Consider the following 16980-nt stretch of genomic DNA (forward strand, 5'->3'; position numbering starts at 1 on the left):
TGATACTTTTCTCCAGGCAACACACGTTATACAAGGGAAGCACAGCGTAAACTCAGGCCAATTGACACCAAGGAGGCGCGTGACAACGTGACTTCTACCTAAATATCTCCAGTTTCTTCCAGGCAGAGCAGGCAGAGCAGGCAGCAGCGCCCCCAATATTCAATTGTTCTCCATTTTCTTAGAGGAAGCTACACCTGCAAATACCTAATCGATACTTCAACGTACGCTTAGCAGATTACTTAAATTGCTGGTATCAATCATGTACAATACGTACCTACCTACCTAGTACCCTTAGTACATGCATACCTAATGAGGTAGGCTAAGAGCCGAAGCTTCTTTTGAAGTTCAGAAGTTCAGGTTTTGACGTTTCAACCTTCCCCAAGATCCATTAGTGGAGACCACTAGGTAAAGCTAGATCTTCAGCTTCAATATTTTGGGAAAGTGAAAGTGAAAGTGAAAGTGCAAGTATCGTTGACATTTCTAGCTCGACTTGAGTGTGTGACATTCAATTGAATTTAATTTAATTGAACATTGAATTAAGCAAAGTCTAAGTAGGCACCGATACCGGGGTTCTAGATATTTATGTTGGTCTTGTTCTTCTGTTGGTTTGTTCTGTGGCGCACTTATTTTACCCCTTCGGAATGATTTTCCCTACCAAGGGAGTTATCATCACCAACGATGATTGGTTCCCAATCCGAGGGTTTGTCAGAATAACCGGTGAGTATTCTTACATCTATACTAAATAGGTAGTAGTATGTACTTTCGTGCTATCTAATCCGACTAGACCCCGACCACATGGAGAAAGGCGACTTAATTACCAGGTAGCTGCCGGGCTGCCTTTGTGGCACTTTTGTTCACAAGACAAGTGATTTTTCGGCGCATGGCGTCTTCTCAGTCGCGATGGCGGACCGTCTGCAGATGCATATCCACTTATAGTGCACCTCTTTGAGCACGCCTTGGCCTGGTAGGGTAAAGAGGTGCTGGGTGGCATATAACTCGGAGCCGGCGTCAGAGCATTGTAATTCTCTGTATACCTACTCTAGGTACCCAGTCGCGAAGATGTCAAAGCAGCTTGAGATTGAGCCATCCCGTATACCGAATGCCGAGTATGACGAAGAGAAAAGACAGCGGGATATCGTCGAAATGGAAAATTCACTGCCGAGTAATCAAGCCTTGGAGAACGGGGCGGATGGCGATAAAGACGGAGATGGAGACGGGGACGTCCCCAAGTCAACTTTGCCATTTTCCAAGGCAAGATGTATTGCTCTCGCTGCAACAGTGACAGGTGCTAGCTTCCTCAACGTAGGTAAATTGACCTTTTTTGCAGTACCTAGATGTGCTCTCTCACTGACCAAAAACTAGACACTCTCAATCCAATCGGTCGTCATCATCTTGCCAACCATTGGCGAAGATTTGAATATCCCTGAAAGTCGATTGCAATGGATTGTTTCCTCGTACGCCCTCGCTTTTGGATGCTTTCTGCTCTTATGGGGCCGCATAGCAGACATTTATGGCAAACGCTCCATTTTCATCTTGGGTAGTGCTTTCGTGGCTGTGACAATGATCATTAACCCATTTATACCAAATGAAATAGCCTTCAACTTGTTCCGAGGCCTACAAGGGCTCGTAAGTATTGTACAATTATTATTACCTACATCTACAATGAAGTTTCGTAGGCGTGGAAGATACATACATAAATAGGTACTAATGGAGTCCTAGGGTGCTGCCGCCAATGTGCCAACGGCCATTGGGATTCTTGGCGTGACATTCCCACCTGGTAAAGCAAAGAACTATGCGTTCAGCGCATATGGTAGGTGTCAATCGCGTCCTCATATAGCTGAAGCTTGTACTATGTCACTGACACTTATTTTTTCTAGCTGCTGGTGCCCCCCTTGGTAGTGTTTTTGGAAATCTCATTTCAGGCTTTATCGCCTCGTTTGCTAACTGGAGATGGGTGTTTGGAGCTACTGGTGGACTTGCAATCGCTGTCACAATTGCAGGCATCCTGTTCATTCCCGCACCACCGCCGTCACTAACAACAGGTAAAGGTGGCCTGTCCGCTCTGAAGTCTGTCGATTGGATTGGCGGTGCTCTTGTCACTGCTGCAACGCTTGCTCTATTGTTCGCTTTGACAGAAGGAAATGTCGTGGGATGGGGCACAATCTGGATCTACTTGCTGATTGTCATTTCTATGCTACTCCTGGTTGTTTTCGTCGGATGGCAATGGTACCAGGAGAAGCATATGACGAGGAAGCCATTAATGAAAATATCCATGTTTAAAAGCGCCCGCTTTAGCGCCGCCATGGTGCTCATGGCTTTATTCTTCGCTGCTTTCAATGATCTCGTCGTTTCAGCCACCTTCATCTTCCAGGACTACCAAGCGCTTAATGCGCTGCAGACCACGCTCCGATTCATCCCTACCGGCGCTTCAGGGGTCATCACCGCATTCGTCGTGAGCCACCTCATTTCGCGAGTACCTACCTGGCTGTTGCTTTTTGGTGGCAATATAAGCGTATCAATCTCGTGCCTGTTGTTCTCAATACCTATTCCTCCCGACACTTCGTACTTCGCATATGCATTTCCGGCTTTCATCCTCTCAGTCATCGGTGCCGACATCACTTGGCCGTGTCTGACACTCTTTACTTCCAAATCTTTGCCTCAGGAGGACCAAGCATTAGGAGGCGCCCTTATCAATGCCATGGGCCAGCTCGGAAGAGCCGTTGGTTTAGCCATCACGACCGCGATTCAGACCGCGGTTATGGCTAGGGACCGGGGAGTCCCCGTCGAAGCGTCAGGCAAGATCATGCCTTGGGAACCCGCTTCCCTAGCCGGGTTGCGAGCAGGCATTTGGTTCAATTTTGGCCTCGCAATATGCTGTGCAATCATCGTGGCAGTCTATTTCCGAGGCACTGGTATCGTGGGTAAGATTGAGAAAAATCAGCAGCAGCAGCGACCAGGAGGAACTCTTGATCAGAAAAAGGTACCGTGAAATCAGGATCCTTCTCGGAGATAGCTACCTAGGTACCTGCAGATACATACAAGGCATCGTTGCTCGAATTAGAACCACCATTTCAACTGTTGCATTCTTCAATCACTGGGTAGCACAATCGGCGCTTTTTCTTGTACCGCTGTACACCTCCAAGGTTGCTACCCTACCTAGGTATCATCTATATGCCCTATCTAAAGTGTAGGTAGGTAGGCATGCAGATGCCTTCAGCTGCAGCACATGCGTGGCGATAAAAACAAAATATGACATATCAGTTTCACACTTTTTTGGTACGTATATACATGAGCCCAGCAATCTGGGTCGATTGGTTCAGGTACGTGGTAAGTGCCTAATTAATAGGTAGGTAGTATTGCATTACAAGATGTTGTACATACTGAACTGACTGGATAGATTCTGGTACCGGTATTTAAAACAAACACACCTGTAATCCTTGTAGGTACTGAATATGCACGAAATGGAACATGGGCGAATGCTACAACCACTACGCCTTCTCAGCCGGCCAGAGCAACCACGAGATAACCACCACCAGCTTCATAGCAGCAGCTATCCACAGCACACCAGCAGCGCCGACCGGACTCCTGGCCAAGACACCGCCGAGGACAGCACCGATCAAGAGCAAGATGGGGGCGGCCACGCGGCGATTGCGCTCGGGGTTGTGCGGGGCCAGGATCTCGGCGTCGGAGAAGAGGTCGCAGTAGTTGCTGGTGAGCACGACGCTGGTGAGGGCGTTGTACTTGAGGGCGCGGCTGGCGACGGCCTGCCCGCAGCTCTGGAAGGCGACGAGGGCGATGGGGACGAGGACGGGCCAGTCGATCGACTCTTTCCGGTCCACGGCGGACGACTGCGGGCCGAAGGTCAGCACGGCTGCGGCGCCGGCGATGAGCACCATCTGCAGCACGAAGGAGGCGCAGAGAACCCAGCGCCGCTTGGGCGAGGGCGAGGGCTTCCGGTGCAGGGCGCTGAAGAAGACGGAGCCGATGCAGAAGCAACCGAGCGATGTCCCGGATTTGATCCACCGCGTGGATTCGTGGGGGGCGGCGAGGCCAAGGCCGAAGTATACCGTGTTTCCTGGGCTAGGGTTAGAGGGATGTGACCACAGAATGCGGGTGTAGGTAGGTAGGTTGGCTAGTTGGTTGGATAGGCGGTACCTACCTGTTTGCATCGAGACGAACGAGCCCCACGTGGATATGGAAGCGCTGTCAAGGAGGCCCGTGATGATGTAACAGGCGAGGAGAACCAGATCAGCCCAGTCGCGACGCACGTCCGTCATCATCCTTTGCTTCCATCTTGCCAATACGCGTGTCTGGCCACAGCCGCTGCTGCCACCGCCGCTAGTGCCGAGCAAAGGCTGTTGCTCTTCATCGGGATTGTTTGGCACGACACCATACCCGTTGGAAGCCATTGAGCATCTATTTGTATAATGAAGTGGAGCTAAAACTAGGTTTCCTCCTTGTTACCCAACTGTTAAGCTAGTAGCAACTGATTATATGTCAATTGAGAGAGTGTGAAGTGAGGAAGAAAGATTAATCACGGTGGTCGCTACTTGGGGGGGAATACGTTACCTAGGTAGGGGTAGCTGCTTCCTTCCCGTGAGGATCTCTGGGCCGTGTTATCAACACTCAGCAACGCCAGGTAATTTCGATAAATCTTCTGTGACGTAAGTTAATATGGTCAAGGAAAGCCACGGCTTGATAATAGGCAGGAATATCGCTGTTGTGTAGCAACGGTTATTACATACTAGCTTAAACTTAACTTGCTCACATACTATAAATTACTAATAATCTGGAGAACATCAAGAAGCTGAATGGGGTGTTGAAATGGCAACAGCGACGCTTCTTTGACGTAATTGGGATCGTTCTTGCTTAGCTTGTTACTTCAACTTACTTGAACGGTTACTCGGCATGTTAGCTTTTTAAGTCTTTTATTTTTTTACTTGACGCAGGTACTAATGCTTGAATATTCTGCAGCTCCAAAGCTTGCCTGCCTAGAAAGCACCTAATAAGCACCGAATTAGCACCTACTTCTTTGTCCGGCGCTTGCTCAGGGGCCTAGAATGCCCTGGAGCTAGAGCGGTGTCGGCATTTACTCGGTATCGGTCCCTTACAGTGACTCAACCCCTTAAGTTTGTTCGGGTACATCCATACATGCCCTTCAGCTTACATAGTAGTACTACTAGTAATACTTCAATGTTACTTACCTCACATGCATAGCAAACACTTACAATTAAATACATAGGTACATATCTGTGTAGGGTATGTACCAACATATCAGTAATCCATGGAAATAATTCAAAGAAATGGTATATATGAAGTAATCCATCCCGTGCTCCTCAGAGTTTGCTATACCATCTTTTTGAACGTCACCCTACATCTCTTATATCCCTTCATTTAGTTGAGGTTTGACCATTATCCTCAAGTTAACCATCCTCAAGTCCTTTGACTAACATCCCTAAGCTATACGTGTATTATTCACTTGGCAGCTACTCAAGATGCAGTCCCGTTACCGTCACGGTCTGTCACCGTGGCACCTCTTGGTCACAGGTCTTGCATTGAGTAATTCAGGCCTGGCAATTCCTGTAGAGGATAGCCCACGCCAGTATCTTTTGGCTGGTCTTGACTTGCCGCCGAAATACTCCAAAAATCCCAAGTCACCTTACAGCCCTGACTACAGAGACCCTTATGACCGCGCCGTTGATACTGTAGGTGAGAAGCTAGATCCGCTTCCCTACCGAAATGGATTGGGAGCATCCGTTCTCGGCCCCTGGAACTGGGAGCGGTCTCGCCAGAGCCCAGATCTTGTACGACCACCGAGTACGGATCACGGAAACCTGCAGAACATGCGATGGAGTTTCGCTGATTCTCATGTGCGGATTGAGGCGAGTAAAATATAATGAGAGAATTCGAAGTTCTTCCTCATATCGGTGCTAACTTGTATACAGGAAGGAGGGTGGACACGGCAAACTACTGTCCGGGAGCTAGGTAGCAGTGTTGAGCTGGCTGCTGTGAATATGCGGCTCGATACGGGTGTCATACGCGAGCTGCACTGGCACAAGGAAGCCGAGTGGGCGTACGTCCTGGACGGACATGTTAGAGTGACCGCAATCGACTACGAAGGCGGAAACTTTATCGATGATCTCAAAAAGGGTGACCTTTGGTATTTCCCCAGTGGCGTCCCGCATTCTCTCCAGGGACTCGGCGAGAACGGCACCGAGTTCCTGCTTGTCTTCGACGACGGGAACTTCTCAGAGGAATCAACTTTTATTCTGTCCGATTGGCTAGGTATGTGTTGAACGAATACAGCGGATAACACGGCTCGCTCCATGCTAATGTGCCACATAGCACACACACCCAAGTCTGTGATTGCCAAGAACTTCAACCTGGCGCCTGAAGTCTTCGCACACCTCCCCGAAAAGGAAAAGTACATCTTCCAGGGTTCCCAACCAGGTTCCATAGATGAGGAGAAGCCAACAGGCAAGAACGTCAAGAAGTCCAAGCAGAATTTTACCCACAGGATGCTGGAGCAGGAGCCTCATCTAACTACCGGTGGTGAAGTCCGCATCACAGATTCCAAAAACTTCCCAATTTCCAAGACGGTGGCAGCAGCTCACGTCCTGATTCAGCCTGGTGCTATACGTGAGATGCACTGGCATCCGAATGCCGATGAATGGAATTTCTTCCTTAGTGGTCGGGCCAGAGTCACCATCTTTGCCTCTGAGGGTAGCGCCAGGACGTTCAACTACGTCCCCGGCGACGTGGGCATCATACCCAGGAACATGGGCCACTTTGTGGAGAATATTGGAGATGAGCCCATCGAGATGCTAGAGGTCTTCCGTGCAGATGAGTTCAGGGATTTCTCTCTCTTCCAATGGATGGGTGAGACCCCGAAGAAGATGGTTGTCGACCACCTGTTCAAGGACGACCCGAAGAACGGGGAGATCTTCTGGAACAGGATCAAGAACGCCGAGAAGGATGAGGTCACACTCCCTGATCCTGACAATGAAGCAGGATCTGAAGAGCGGGAGTTGTGAACATTCGGACCTTTGCCCTTTCTATTCTAGCCTCGTAGGAAAAAGTTGATTGTCTTCTACTTCATACTTGAATATTCGCTTCTTCGTAAGTACAGTATTCTACTATGTATTTATCTTAGTATCTATCTACCCACCTAGGGGTCTAACCTAGGCGGTTTGTATCATTGAATGATCCATATAGGGGATATTTGGGATCTGTTGATTACCCCTATCTATTTAAAAGGGGTATTTGGGCTGTCACTTAGCAGAGTACATACCTAATTTAGCGTTGATCAACTTACTACATCCCTAATCACCTTGATGTCATAATGATGGAAGACTAGAGGGTAGAGCTGATTATCGTCACGAGCTGAACAACTCAATGAGTATCTACCTAGGTAGTCTACACGTTGCACTTCCGTTTCAACACCCCTAGAATAGGGAATTCCACCCCCCCCAAGGATATTTGTCGGAGTTTTCTATGCATACAGTCATCGGAGCTGTATACGATATCTCGGTATTACGGAATGTGTATAGTCTTTGCGACTCTATATCGTCAGCTGCTTTCAGCTATGCTGGAAGGAGAAGTTGGTCAAGCATGGTGGTTTACCGAGTTATGTCCATATCGTCGTGCCGTTACTGCCGAAACGATGGAGACCCGGGCGAGTTTCTGTATTTTATGTACATCTGGGCCTATCAATTGCTTACACAGCAGATGATATATCAAGGTCTGTGTCTGGACTACCTGCTAGGTATGCGTGTGCCTGATGTGATGGATTGGCGCATACCTGATATTCTTTACTTGACTCGCATACATACCTACTACGGGTTTATCTCTGCATGGTGGCGCTCTAAAGCCATGGGAAGGTAGGTATACCCTAGCTGATTAACGGAAATACGCATAGGTATTAGTGCGGACGAAGTTGTCTTTCCAGAACACCATGAAGGGTTACATATACCCAATCGTAAACTTCTGCGCCCACGATATGTCCAGTTTCGACTTTTTTTATTGGTCGCCTACACTGTCGATGTAAATACTACATTACAAATTGAAAAACACCCAATCGCAACACCATCCTGATCTAAATTCGCACACCAGACGAAAGCATCATCACATACTTACCTTCCTACTTACCTACATAGGCAATTACCTACATAATCAGATCAATCCGGGCAAAGGCCCTGGACCAGCGCTTACGAATGCCGGAAAACGGAAAGAGTTCCGTCGAATGCCCCCTACATTACCCCGGGTTTGTGTCCTATGAAGCGAAGGTAGGTAGCCAGGTTCGCTTAGAAAGCTCGAACCCCTGAACCGATCACCCATCCGATCCTCTCCTCTTGTTGCAATCACAAGTTTTTACCTATTCTATTTTTAACAAAAGAAATATGGTCAACACACACCTTTGTCCTAATTCACCGAGATGGAAAAAAAATCAAGGGAAAGAAGGGAGTCAAGTCAGTTAACCTAGGCATTTGATTTCTGAACCTCCCTATCAACTTCTCATCACTTGGCATTTCGCACGAGCTAGTGTAAGTCGTTCGCCCTGCAATGTGACCGTGGCACGACAAAAAGCTTGGTGCGTATCAAGCTTTCTCCCGATCCTTGCAATTGGCCTAGAGGGGAAACTTTTCAGAAGGCTCAAAGCTGCTTGGCTGCAGGAAAACACAACACAACAGAAACCAACATGCCCCCCGCGGTGGTAGAATAATGCCCTGACTGACCACTGTGGTTCTACGACGCCATGTTGTTTGACATAAGTAGATACAAGTTGTATTACCGTCCTCTCTACCTATGCCGTTTGTTCCGTGCGAGTTCAATTATAGGATTTCCATGATGTGGCTTGCTGCATCTATCCTAGAAAGGTTATCAACTACTCCGTACCTGTTAGGCACGCTCAAGCCCTCCGAGGTCCGCAATAGCCAAATAACTAGTGTATGCCGTCTAGGCAGACGGCGCATCTTGGCCGCGTTCCTTGGCCGTGGTTCCCGAAGACTCGGGTTTGTCTTAGTATAGCTCGCCAAGAATACCAAGGAACTATAGGCTGACGACATTCTATAGGTTTTGCCTACATCACAGTAGTAAGTAGGTATTGCTAGAAAGCTTCGTAACTGAATTGGAGTTCAAAGTTCAAATATTACGTGCGTAGGTGAATATTAAAATGCTGTTGTTAGCCGTCGGATGCTGCTCTGTCCATATATAAGACACCCCGGGAATGAAGGATCAGGAAGGACCAGTGAATCTATTTATTGATCCCTTGCCTAGTACCACGCTCAGAGGTGCCGATTGCTTGTTAGGTCTTCCCCGGATTAGAAGACTGGAAGGCTTTAAAGCAATGCCACGACAGCTACTAACTATCCTTCATATTGATATCATGATCACATTACAGTTGTGTGATAGGTACAGATGGTAAGCGCTGCTGCTGGTTGAATCCTAGTATCTCTGTATGTTCATTTATTTCATTGGCTCGCTCATCTTGCAGGCCGAACTACCTACTAGGGTTGCGAGATCTCGTTTCTGTTTTGGAAAGATATCTATCTCCATTCATACCGTAGTACCTACCTCTCTCCCTACCTATCTACCCAGTACAGCATCTACTTTTACATGTGTAAGTGCTCCAACTCACTACAGGTCATTGCAATCAACCTACCCCGCGCATCTCTAGACGAGGGTGCCACCCTTTTACGTGATCAACCAGCATCGCTGGCATAGGTAGGTACCGTTGCATTTAGGCACAACAAAAGCGCCTAATCATAAGTCGTCAGATTCGTCCGTATCCTTCCAAAATCTCTATTAGGTACGAGGTACAGAAGGGAGTCAACCAGATAGGAAAAAACCTGTTCAGCTACTAATCACTATAGCCCGTAGCCCGTAGCCCATTCCCGGACCATAGTCCCCCAACCTTCGCCCTGACGTGTTGCATTAAAACGTGCAACCAGCAATCGGATTTTATGTTGTGTCCCCTCTCCCTCTCCCTTTCCCCAATCTAACTGATGTTCTTCAAAAACAGGCACCAACAAGGCCGTATAAGAAAAGAAAAGAAATCCTGTAGGTCGTAGTTCGGTGCCGACAGGGAGTGGCGAAAATGTGCCGAAAAGGGGGAGAAAAGGGAGAGGGGGGAGGGGGGATGGGGAAGGGGGGGTGTGGTCATCACCTCCCAAAGCGATATTGCTGTCCGAAGTTGAGGATACCTACTACGTACGTAGGTAAGTAGGTAGGTAGGCACTCATCGCTTGCCTTCTGTGATTTGAAGTGTGTCTTCGTACCTATATGCTGCTCTCCCCATGATACCTTCTGCTTCCGGAAACAACCTCCATAAACAACCCTGTGCGTCTGTGTACGTCTACCTCTTCCTACTACTATGTAGCGATCTACCTATGATCTGTGGAACACTTTCCCCTCTATATAGCCTTCGTCTGGGGTGTTTGGTTTAGTTTATATCAACGGGGCTAGGTAGGTATATCGAGATAGATAGATCAGCCTCATCTACTTACTAGAGTAAAGCTACCCACCAGAGTAAAGCTGCCTACCTACCTAGACACCAATACCGATTTCAGCCTACTTTTCACTATAACAGTTTTTGCCCAGCTACTAGGTTAGGCATGTCGCGCCACATCGCCGCCGTCCGCGCGGAGCTCCGCACGGACGTGACGCTCAACCGGGTGGCCGAATTCGCGCGCGTGACGCCGCCCCAGCTCCCGTCCGCCGCGAAGCAGTATCTGCTCGACAAGCTGCCCATCGTCCAGTGGCTGCCGCGCTACAACCCGCCGTGGCTGCTCCAGGACTTCATGGCGGGCCTCACGATAGGGGTGCTGCTGATCCCCCAGGGACTGGCGTACGCGAAGATCGCGACGATCCCGATCCAGAATGGCCTCTACTCGTGCTGGGTCCCGGCGGCGGTTATGGTGTTCATGGGGACGTCCAAAGGTGAGTTTTTGGGGGTGAGGGTTGGGATTGAGTGTTCATGGATAGGCATCTAGTACCTAACTGTACACCTACTGTACACGGTGATCAAGATGTAGAAATGGACTAATAGTGCTACGCGAATAGACCTGTCTACAGGACCAACCTCAATTCTAGGCTTGCTAACCGCAGAAATCATCCGCGACCTCAAGAATGAATACTCACCCACTGACATCTCATCCGCCGTGGCCATGATGGTCGGCATATGGTCTCTCCTAATAGGTCTACTCGGACTCGGCTTCCTCCTCGACTACGTCTCGATCCCCGTCCTCACGGGCTTCATATCAGCCACCGCATTCGTCATCGGCATGGGCCAAGTCGGGTCCCTCGTCGGGCTCGAGAAAGTCCCCGACGGCGCCTTCAACCAACTCGGCAACGTCCTCAAGCGCCTGCCCCACTGGGACGGGCCAACCTGCGGGATCGGGTTCGGCACGGTGCTGGTCCTCCTGCTTTTCCAGAAGGTCGGCAAGAAATGGGGCCACAAGCACTTCGCCATCAGGTACGCGTCGAGCAGCCGCGCCATCATCGTGATGGTCATTTTTACGCTGATCTCCTACCTGGCCAACAAGGACCGCGACGAGTACATCTGGGACATCAGCGAAGTCAACACCCACGGGATCCAGCACCCCAAGGCCCCCGGCGGCGTCCTGCTCTCCAAGGTCGCGGCCCGCTCCATCGCGCCGCTGGTGGCGTGCACGCTTGAGCACCAGGCGGTTGGCAAGGCGTTCGGCCGCAGGAATCACTATGCCGTTGACCAGACGCAGGAGTTTAATTACCTAGGCGTCACTAACATCGTGAACTCGTTTTTCGGCGTCATGCCGGTGGGCGGCGCGATTTCCAGGACGGCGGTCAACTCGGAATGCAATGTCAAGAGCCCCCTGAACGGCGCGATCACCGCGGGCTTCATCATCCTGACGCTGTATGTCTTCTCCCCTGCGCTTTACTGGCTGCCTAAGGCTAGTCTAGCGGCTATTATTGTAAGCTGGCCATTTTTCTTACGATGCTACTACCTACCTACCTACCAAGACGCCTTCGCGCACGAGACTCATCCCACTAATACCTTACCCTCCCCCTTTCTAGATCATGGCCGTCATACACCTCTTCGGCCCCTTATCTCTAATCTGGCGGTACTGGCGCATCTCCCTCGCCGACTTCATCGCATGCATGGTCGCCTTCTGGGTGACGATCTTCGTGTCGGCCGAGATTGGCATCGGCGCGGCCGCCGGGTGGAGCGTAGCATGGACGCTCCTGCGGTCCGCGTTCGCGAAGCCGAAGATCCAGACCAGCGGAGCTACCACCACCACCACCACCACCACCACAACGGCAACAGCAGCAGCCGGAGACTCTTCTTTCGGCAGCATCCCGCGGGCCGGGACGACGACGACGGAGAGCGTGGCGGGCCCGGCGCTCCCCGAGGACACGACGCTGGTGCGGTTCACGGACTCGCTGTTCTTCCCGAACGCGAACCGCAACAAAGTCGCCGCGCTCGAGGCGATCCAGCTTGTGTACCCGTCCGTGCAGAACCCGCACTACCGCGCCGATGCGGAGCGCTCGTGGAGCGTGGCGGCCGAGAGGCGGCTCGAGAGGCTGCGCGCCCTGCGCGGGGTCGTTAGTATGTTAGCCTGCCTACCCAGCTACCGATTGCCTTCTCTCTCTCTTCTCTCCTTTCTGTAGGGAGTACCTATGATCAAACACTGACGCAACCCTTCGCAGTGCGCCAGATGCCTCTGTCCCTGGTGGTGTGGGACTTCAGCATGGTGCCGTTCGTGGACGCGACGGGGGTCACGGCGCTGGCGGAGCTCAAGGACGACGTGCGCCGGCAGCTCGGGCTCGGGGTGCAGGTGCGGGTCGTGGGGATGACGAAGGGCGTCCGCAGGCGGTTTGCGCGCGCCGGGTGGCGGCTCGTGGACGCCGATGATGGGTTCATGGATGGGGATGCTGATGTCGTCTACCCTTCCTTGGAAAGGGCTATCTGGGACGAGCGGGACCGCGATAGCTTGAAGGGTGTTGCTACGGAGAAGAGCTAGACTAGTAAAGCGAGGGAGAGCGGGGGGGGGGGGGTGGTGGGGATAGGAGATTGTACGTATTCCTGGCGGAATCTTGGTTGTTAGGTTATTGATTCCTGTGCCGCCGCACTGACCCGGCGTCGTAATAAAGTCATATGAACTCCATACATCTCTGCCAGGATAGCAAAAGGCTAGGGTCCTTGTGTCCAGTAACATGCTAGTACTGATATGTACATGCTAGTTTCTTGCAGGGTGATACGTAGATGGCTTGGTATGCACCGATATATCGCTGGTACAGCAAAATGATACATCAAAATATCTGAGGTAAAGTGGGCGGGACTGATCTTTTCCCATCCTCTGGGCGGTGTAAGCCGGTAGGCATCCTTCCTTTCAAGCATGGTCAAGTAGTGTACCTATCAATAGCGCAAGTACCAAGACCCAGGAAACCGGCGATAGGGAGGATTACCGGGTGGAAGCAAGGGCTGTTGGTGATAGATAGATAGATGTAAGTCTCGAGGGCATTCAAGATATGAAATCCCATGCCTTTTCCCCCTTTGAAAATCCTTTTCCAGATACCTACCAAGTTTGTTTCCCCTTGTTGCTAATCCCGTCTCCGTACCTACCTACAACGTCGTTCCCAAGATGACAGCGGAATATGACAATATGTCGAAATGGCATGCCGTGAGGTCGAAGAGGATCTTCCAGGTGGTACAATACAATTGGATCATTTTTCCTGTTGCGACGGTAATCACGTATAACTGTATGTTCCTAAGTCATATCCATGTATTAACTTGCAATTGACCGGGCTTGCGTAGTATTCTTCCTTCTCTTCAACAATCCGGAACTTCCGTTCTTCCACATACCCACCGACTCTTCCCTGACTTTCACACGAGATACAATTCTTTGGATGGGTAAGTTCCTGCTTACGGTCCTTGTAATGTTACCCTGGAAAGCTAACCTGAGTGAGATGGACAGTTTTGGCCTTGCCGAATCGCCCCATGGGCCTACTCAGCTTTTTCGGAGCGTGGTGGCCCTGTAGACCATTTCGACTCAACAACCAACCCGTCAAGAGGTCTTTCAACCGCTTACTCATCTGTCTCGTCACTCGTGGTGACCAACAAGAGGTATAGTGATACAGATTGCGCACTACCTGTCTGGGCGTTCGAGTAACATCCATGTAGATCGTCGAGCGTTCAGTGGCTGCAATCCAAGACCTATATAAAAAGGTCGATGATCGGGTGTCTCTTCATGTGTTGTGTGAAGAGGAATACGCCGGAAGATTTCACGGCATCTTTAGAGATCACGTCTTCATACATGGAGTTCCTAGTTCTTATAAACCCCGAAAGGCGAAGTACAAGGCCCGAGCTCTCGAGTGGTTTCGGATCGATAGGAAAATCCAAGATGATGATTGGGTCTTGTATCTGGACGAAGAAACTATGATTGACGAGTACACTGTTAAGACCTGCGTCGAGTTCATATCTAAGCAAGACTCAGTTGATCTAGGAACCGTAAGTGCCTGCGCGCTACTCCGAGACAGTAATTGTGCTCATCATGTTCGTCCTACCAGGGGGTTATACACTATAACGGCCATAATTATTGGGGCGCGGTTATTCCGCAGATTGGCGACATCAATCGTGTAACCGATGACTATGGTCGTTGCCAATTCCAGGCCAACGCTGTGCAAAAGGCCTCATTGGGCATCCATGGGGCTTTCCTCATTGCCAGCGGTAAGGTACAAAATGCAGTAACATGGGAGACAGACTGCGTGACGGAAGACTACTGGTTTCTCTTAGGAGTAAGTATCACTACCCAGAACAGCAATGAGAAGGTCAGCCAGTATACTAACATTAAGCTAGGCTATGAAGAGGGGATTTCGAATCGGATGGGTCCCTGCTATAGCCAGAGAACTCTCTCCGGCGACCATTCACGACTTCGTGAGACAACGGCGACGCTGGTATAGTGGTATCCTAACCATAGGTGAATTAGACGGTCTGTTTCTGCTTTACTCGTGGTTATGGTGTCTTTTGGGCCCTCTATAGTAAGCACGCATAGACTCGATGACTTTAGATGTTTGACTAAAACTTGACTTTCAGTTGTTTTTATTGTCTCGTCACAGAGCGGAGTATCACTGCTGTCCCGTGGTGGCTTATACATAGCTTCACCTCGATGTGTGTGTCACGTCAGGGCATGGCGCCCGTCCCGCTATGGTTCTTCCGCGTCATCGTCTTCGAGATGGCCCAATATACTGTCTACACTACATTGTCGCTGTTCCTCCAGGTGAGTAATGCTGACATGATCTGTTTGAAGGTGGTTGTTGACAAGATATGTATATAGGACTGGGATGCCGGTATTCCATGGACTTCCATGATCTATACACAAATCTTGTGCAACGTGCTGAGGCCTTTCGTGAACCTCGCCGATGGCTACGCTGTACTTACTACATTTTTGAGCCCGGAAAAGGAGTTCTTCGTAATCAGGAAGAAATAGGCTGGCTTGGGAATGATGCTTGCGCAGTAAGAATAAGCCAAATGCTAGATAGGAGCAGAGAAAAGGCTTGGGGGTAGTAAGAGGACAGGGACGAGTATAAGACAAACACGATCCGATAGAAGACTTAAAACTCGAAGGCTTAGAGTTGGGTGACATCGCAGACCACGAGGCTTTCATAGGACATTGTCTCATGCCTGGGGCACTAAACCCCTAGCGTATACTACTAGGTACGCCACCTACAGCATGACGCATGACGGTGCTACTGGTTTATGAATTTCAGGGGCGGTATTATAGATAGCGTCTTAGAATGGACAGGTAGACTTGAAAGAAGACAATCCCACCAATTTCATCGAGCACTATGGCATCCCAAGCCGGTGCTGTTGGCGATATTCTTCTGACGCCCAAGTCAGGTAATCTGCCGACTGTAGCACAGTTATCAAGCTATATGCAACATTTGTTTCCCTTACGAGATGGAGACACGCCGTTTGCTTACCATATTCCTCACTCCAATAGATTTGATGTTCATAGCAACCAGGTTTCTCACGCTGTCGTGAGCATCACTCCCACTCCTGGATTTTATGCCGCCATTTCATCGTCAAGCTCGGGGACGCCATTGGCATTTCTGCATCGGCCATGGCTTCTTGACCGTGGACGGATACCTCGCCGAACTACTATACTTTCTTGTCATAAGGGATTCGATGAAGTGCTCACCGTGGGTAACAATGTCGCTCTGGCCTCAACGCTAGGGCTAGATCTGGATCGAAGTAGCGTGATCCGAGGTTACAAGGGAGTTCCCGAGAGGGCCATCGGAGTGGTGGGTCCTGTATCGGAAGCGTCAAGGAAAGAGTTCCTGGAGCTGGTCAAGCCTGAATTCCCATCTATCGAGGCCGCTTTTGGATTTGAGAATAATGAGAGAAGTGATGTTCACCAGGTGGTCAAAGCAGTGGCTATCATGAATGCATTTCACCCAGAGGAGGTACAGCGTGTATCAGCACTTGCATCTGATTTGGGCCTGATACCTTCTGCTGAAGAATGCGATGGGATAGTATACCTGACCGGTGCCGAGCGAGAGCAGGGGCTTCAGGCGGCGGTCCAGAAGCATATGGCTGTGGTATGTGTCGGCCATCGGGCTTGTGAAGAGTGGGGAATCAAGTACTTGGCCGACATTTTGAGAAGGGAGTGGCCATCTATTCATGTTGATGTTATTCTAGAAGCTGAGGATCAGCAGCTGTGAGATGCTTGGGAGTTTTATGAATGGGTAAGAAGACAAGACAGACAAGACCGTAATATGTAACCTTATAGGTTACTAGGTAGTTAGCTACCTTACGTGGTGGGATATTCTATTCTACTATGTATTGTTTGTTGATTATGTAACCTGGAAGTCACTACGAAATACTTTGGTACCTAGTCTTATCGATACGATGCAAATCATTCCGAGATTCAACCTTTCAAGCTTTAGGATTATAATGCATCTTAATCTTACCCATGACATCGCAGCATTCGAAGACTGATT

The 16980-nt window shown here is 49.9% G+C and overlaps 6 protein-coding genes across 6 annotated transcripts; 5 read left to right on the top strand and 1 right to left on the bottom strand.

Annotated features, from left to right (window-relative positions):
• The first annotated feature begins 530 nt into the window (after positions 1 to 530).
• GGS25DRAFT_236050 (drug resistance protein) lies at positions 531 to 3213 on the top strand. Its single transcript, XM_049257053.1, has 4 exons — positions 531 to 1302; positions 1363 to 1626; positions 1720 to 1810; positions 1878 to 3213. Exons 1-4 carry the CDS (start codon positions 1060 to 1062, stop codon positions 2987 to 2989), a joined length of 1710 nt encoding a protein of 569 aa, XP_049117797.1. The 5' UTR covers positions 531 to 1059; the 3' UTR covers positions 2990 to 3213.
• A 108-nt stretch (positions 3214 to 3321) lies between these two features.
• GGS25DRAFT_236119 (uncharacterized protein) lies at positions 3322 to 4967 on the bottom strand. Its single transcript, XM_049257054.1, has 4 exons — positions 4773 to 4967; positions 4570 to 4717; positions 4160 to 4444; positions 3322 to 4075 (listed from the first exon to the last, which is right to left on the bottom strand). Exons 3-4 carry the CDS (start codon positions 4407 to 4409, stop codon positions 3489 to 3491), a joined length of 837 nt encoding a protein of 278 aa, XP_049117798.1. The 5' UTR covers positions 4410 to 4444; positions 4570 to 4717; positions 4773 to 4967; the 3' UTR covers positions 3322 to 3488.
• A 24-nt stretch (positions 4968 to 4991) lies between these two features.
• On the top strand, positions 4992 to 7317 carry GGS25DRAFT_486431 (Bicupin, oxalate decarboxylase/oxidase). Its single transcript, XM_049260631.1, has 3 exons — positions 4992 to 5882; positions 5946 to 6285; positions 6346 to 7317. Exons 1-3 carry the CDS (start codon positions 5496 to 5498, stop codon positions 7032 to 7034), a joined length of 1416 nt encoding a protein of 471 aa, XP_049117799.1. The 5' UTR covers positions 4992 to 5495; the 3' UTR covers positions 7035 to 7317.
• A 3053-nt stretch (positions 7318 to 10370) lies between these two features.
• On the top strand, positions 10371 to 13001 carry GGS25DRAFT_530852 (sulfate transporter 4.1; the record flags this gene model as incomplete). The annotated part of the gene is made up of 4 exons (XM_049265429.1): positions 10371 to 10938; positions 11062 to 11951; positions 12055 to 12586; positions 12688 to 13001. Exons 1-4 carry the CDS (start codon positions 10614 to 10616, stop codon positions 12999 to 13001), a joined length of 2061 nt encoding a protein of 686 aa, XP_049117800.1. The 5' UTR covers positions 10371 to 10613.
• A 499-nt stretch (positions 13002 to 13500) lies between these two features.
• GGS25DRAFT_236190 (glycosyl transferase family group 2-domain-containing protein) lies at positions 13501 to 15620 on the top strand. Its single transcript, XM_049257055.1, has 8 exons — positions 13501 to 13740; positions 13796 to 13891; positions 13956 to 14104; positions 14162 to 14488; positions 14548 to 14775; positions 14837 to 15018; positions 15074 to 15257; positions 15315 to 15620. Exons 1-8 carry the CDS (start codon positions 13623 to 13625, stop codon positions 15465 to 15467), a joined length of 1437 nt encoding a protein of 478 aa, XP_049117801.1. The 5' UTR covers positions 13501 to 13622; the 3' UTR covers positions 15468 to 15620.
• On the top strand, positions 15508 to 16885 carry GGS25DRAFT_236257 (uncharacterized protein). Its single transcript, XM_049257056.1, has one exon. It carries the CDS (start codon positions 15826 to 15828, stop codon positions 16699 to 16701), a length of 876 nt encoding a protein of 291 aa, XP_049117802.1. The 5' UTR covers positions 15508 to 15825; the 3' UTR covers positions 16702 to 16885.
• The last annotated feature ends 95 nt before the right edge of the window (positions 16886 to 16980 follow it).

The sequence above is a fragment of the Hypoxylon fragiforme genome (assembly GCF_022984875.1).
Source record: "Hypoxylon fragiforme strain CBS 206.31 chromosome Unknown GGS25scaffold_4, whole genome shotgun sequence".
NCBI classification, from domain to species: domain Eukaryota; kingdom Fungi; phylum Ascomycota; class Sordariomycetes; order Xylariales; family Hypoxylaceae; genus Hypoxylon; species Hypoxylon fragiforme.

Coding starts and splice junctions, on each gene's coding strand:
- GGS25DRAFT_236050 (XM_049257053.1), top strand. CDS start 1,060: ATGTCAAAGCAGCTTGAGATTGAGCCATCCCGTATACCGAATGCCGAG. Junction 1,303..1,362: donor CAGGTGCTAGCTTCCTCAAC/GTAGGTAAATTG, acceptor ACCAAAAACTAG/ACACTCTCAATCCAATCGGT. Junction 1,627..1,719: donor TCCGAGGCCTACAAGGGCTC/GTAAGTATTGTA, acceptor ATGGAGTCCTAG/GGTGCTGCCGCCAATGTGCC.
- GGS25DRAFT_236119 (XM_049257054.1), bottom strand. CDS start 4,409: ATGGCTTCCAACGGGTATGGTGTCGTGCCAAACAATCCCGATGAAGAG. Junction 4,076..4,159: donor GTTCGTCTCGATGCAAACAG/GTAGGTACCGCC, acceptor ACCCTAGCCCAG/GAAACACGGTATACTTCGGC.
- GGS25DRAFT_486431 (XM_049260631.1), top strand. CDS start 5,496: ATGCAGTCCCGTTACCGTCACGGTCTGTCACCGTGGCACCTCTTGGTC. Junction 5,883..5,945: donor ATTCTCATGTGCGGATTGAG/GCGAGTAAAATA, acceptor ACTTGTATACAG/GAAGGAGGGTGGACACGGCA. Junction 6,286..6,345: donor TATTCTGTCCGATTGGCTAG/GTATGTGTTGAA, acceptor TGTGCCACATAG/CACACACACCCAAGTCTGTG.
- GGS25DRAFT_236190 (XM_049257055.1), top strand. CDS start 13,623: ATGACAGCGGAATATGACAATATGTCGAAATGGCATGCCGTGAGGTCG. Junction 14,776..14,836: donor ACTACTGGTTTCTCTTAGGA/GTAAGTATCACT, acceptor ACATTAAGCTAG/GCTATGAAGAGGGGATTTCG. Junction 15,019..15,073: donor TGTCTTTTGGGCCCTCTATA/GTAAGCACGCAT, acceptor CTTGACTTTCAG/TTGTTTTTATTGTCTCGTCA.
- GGS25DRAFT_236257 (XM_049257056.1), top strand. CDS start 15,826: ATGGCATCCCAAGCCGGTGCTGTTGGCGATATTCTTCTGACGCCCAAG.